This window comes from Rhinopithecus bieti, unplaced genomic scaffold (assembly GCF_001698545.2).
Source record: "Rhinopithecus bieti isolate Rb0 unplaced genomic scaffold, ASM169854v2 scaffold_19652, whole genome shotgun sequence".
In the NCBI taxonomy this organism is placed as follows: domain Eukaryota; kingdom Metazoa; phylum Chordata; class Mammalia; order Primates; family Cercopithecidae; genus Rhinopithecus; species Rhinopithecus bieti.
Window position 1 is genome coordinate 3,524,516 of NW_016809913.1, and position 1,736 is coordinate 3,526,251.

Here is a 1,736-nt window from a genome sequence, read left to right on the forward strand (position 1 = left end):
AAAAAAAAAAGAGCAAAAACTTAATTCAAGCTTGTATTGTGAAAGCGTATTATTTATCAGAGGCCCTTTGCCTCAATGACAGACATGCAAACCACCTGAAAATGTTAAATGTCCCTAGCTCTCTTTGTAAATTAAAGGACCTGGCAATTAATGGTCTTGTATAAGACAAAACATCTTATTGAAAATAAGTTATCAGGTCTTTTAAAAACATACACAGAAGAGCATTTTTAAAAAAGTGTTCAGGTGGCTAAAGAAGACTCTGTGCACTTGCTTTACTACCTTCATAGTAAGTCTGCCCAAAATTGACTGAGCACACAGCAGGTCCTCTTTGGTTTGTCACTAAGGCCATCTTCTCTTTATCAATTTAGCCCGTGGAGCACAGAGCGTTCCTAATGACAGTCCTGCTCGGGCTGAGGGCACCCATTCTGAAGAGGAAGGTTTTGCCATGGATGAGGAGGACTCGGATGGAGAACTGAATACCTGGGAGCTGTCAGAAGGGACAAGCTGTCCACCCAAGGAACAGCCTGGCGATCTTTTTAATGAGGACTGGGACTTGGAGTTGAAAGCAGATCAAGGGAATCCATATGGTAGGTGTGGAGTCTCTGGGGGTCCTGAACCAGGCCTTCTCAGACACACCTGTCAGACTAGCCCTGAAGGCAGACAGTTTGGAACAGGGGTCCACATCTATGAGCTTAGGCTGGTATCTGTTACAGGTCTGCAATTTCTGTGACACTTCTTTTATATTGAAAAAATACATTTGACTTCGTAATGTATCACTGTTTTAACATCAAAACTGTTACTCTCTTCAAAAATCTCTGCTATGAATTGAGCAGCTGCAGATAGAAGTGCTGTGTTATCCAGTTTGCTTCCTCTCCACTGCTAAGAACCCTTGTCTGAGAAGCACAGCTTCACAGCTGTTCAGAATGAACACATTTACAGTTCTTCAGGAAAGGAGAACTGTGTGTGTTTTTAAACAAAATAAGTGCAAGGATCTGTCCCCTAGACATACTTTGTGGCTGTCCATTTTTACCTTCTTTCCTTCCCTCCTTCCTTCCCTTAATCTGTCTTTTAAAACTGTGTGCAGATGCTGACGACATCCAGGAGAGCATTTCTCAAGAGCTCAAACCTTGGGTGTGCTGTGCCCCACAAGGAGATATGATCTATGACCCCAGCTGGCACCATCCGCCTCCACTGATACCCCATTATTCCAAGATGGTCTTTGAAACAGGACAGTTTGACGATGCTGAAGACTGAGAGTGGAGCTTTCTGCCTTGTAGGTGGGCGGGCCTCCACATCAAGATCTCTTTTCCTGTCTTGGAGGTTAAAAGTCGTATGTGAGAAAACGTTCTCAGTGACCCCTAGTCTGCGGTACACAGACTAGTGTTCTTTATTGAACAGTGTTCAATAAGGCCCCGTCATTCTCCCCAGTCTGTTGTTGTTAGTAATGGGCTTCTCCTTGGAATGTGTGTGTGTTTGTGTCAAGAGGAGTTGTGTTCTTTGTAAATAAAGGTTAAAAAAAAAATTAGTATGCTTCGTCTGCTTTTTTCCCATGTATTTATTTATGGAGACAGTCTCACTGTGTCAGCCAGGCTGGAGTGCAGTAGCGCGAACTTGGCTCATTGGAACCTCCACCTCCTGGGTTTAAGCGATTTTTGTGCCTCAGCCTCCCGAGTAGCTGGGACTGTAGGTGCATGCCACCACACCCGGCTAATTTTTTGTGCTTTTACTAGAGACGG

General features: G+C 44.1%; 1 protein-coding gene across 4 annotated transcripts in view; it reads left to right on the forward strand.

Moving 5' to 3' along the window:
- The window catches only part of COPRS (coordinator of PRMT5 and differentiation stimulator), a 9,806-nt gene extending 8,284 nt beyond the window's left edge, over positions 1-1,522 (forward strand). For all 4 annotated transcript variants that reach the window (XM_017890937.1, XM_017890939.1, XM_017890940.1 and 1 more), the window contains exons 3-4: positions 369-587; positions 1,085-1,522. In XM_017890937.1, coding sequence (XP_017746426.1) covers positions 369-587; positions 1,085-1,254 — 389 coding nt within the window. In that variant the 3' untranslated portion in view covers positions 1,255-1,522. The remainder of the gene's footprint in view (positions 1-368; positions 588-1,084) is intronic.
- Positions 1,523-1,736: the final 214 nt, after the last annotated feature.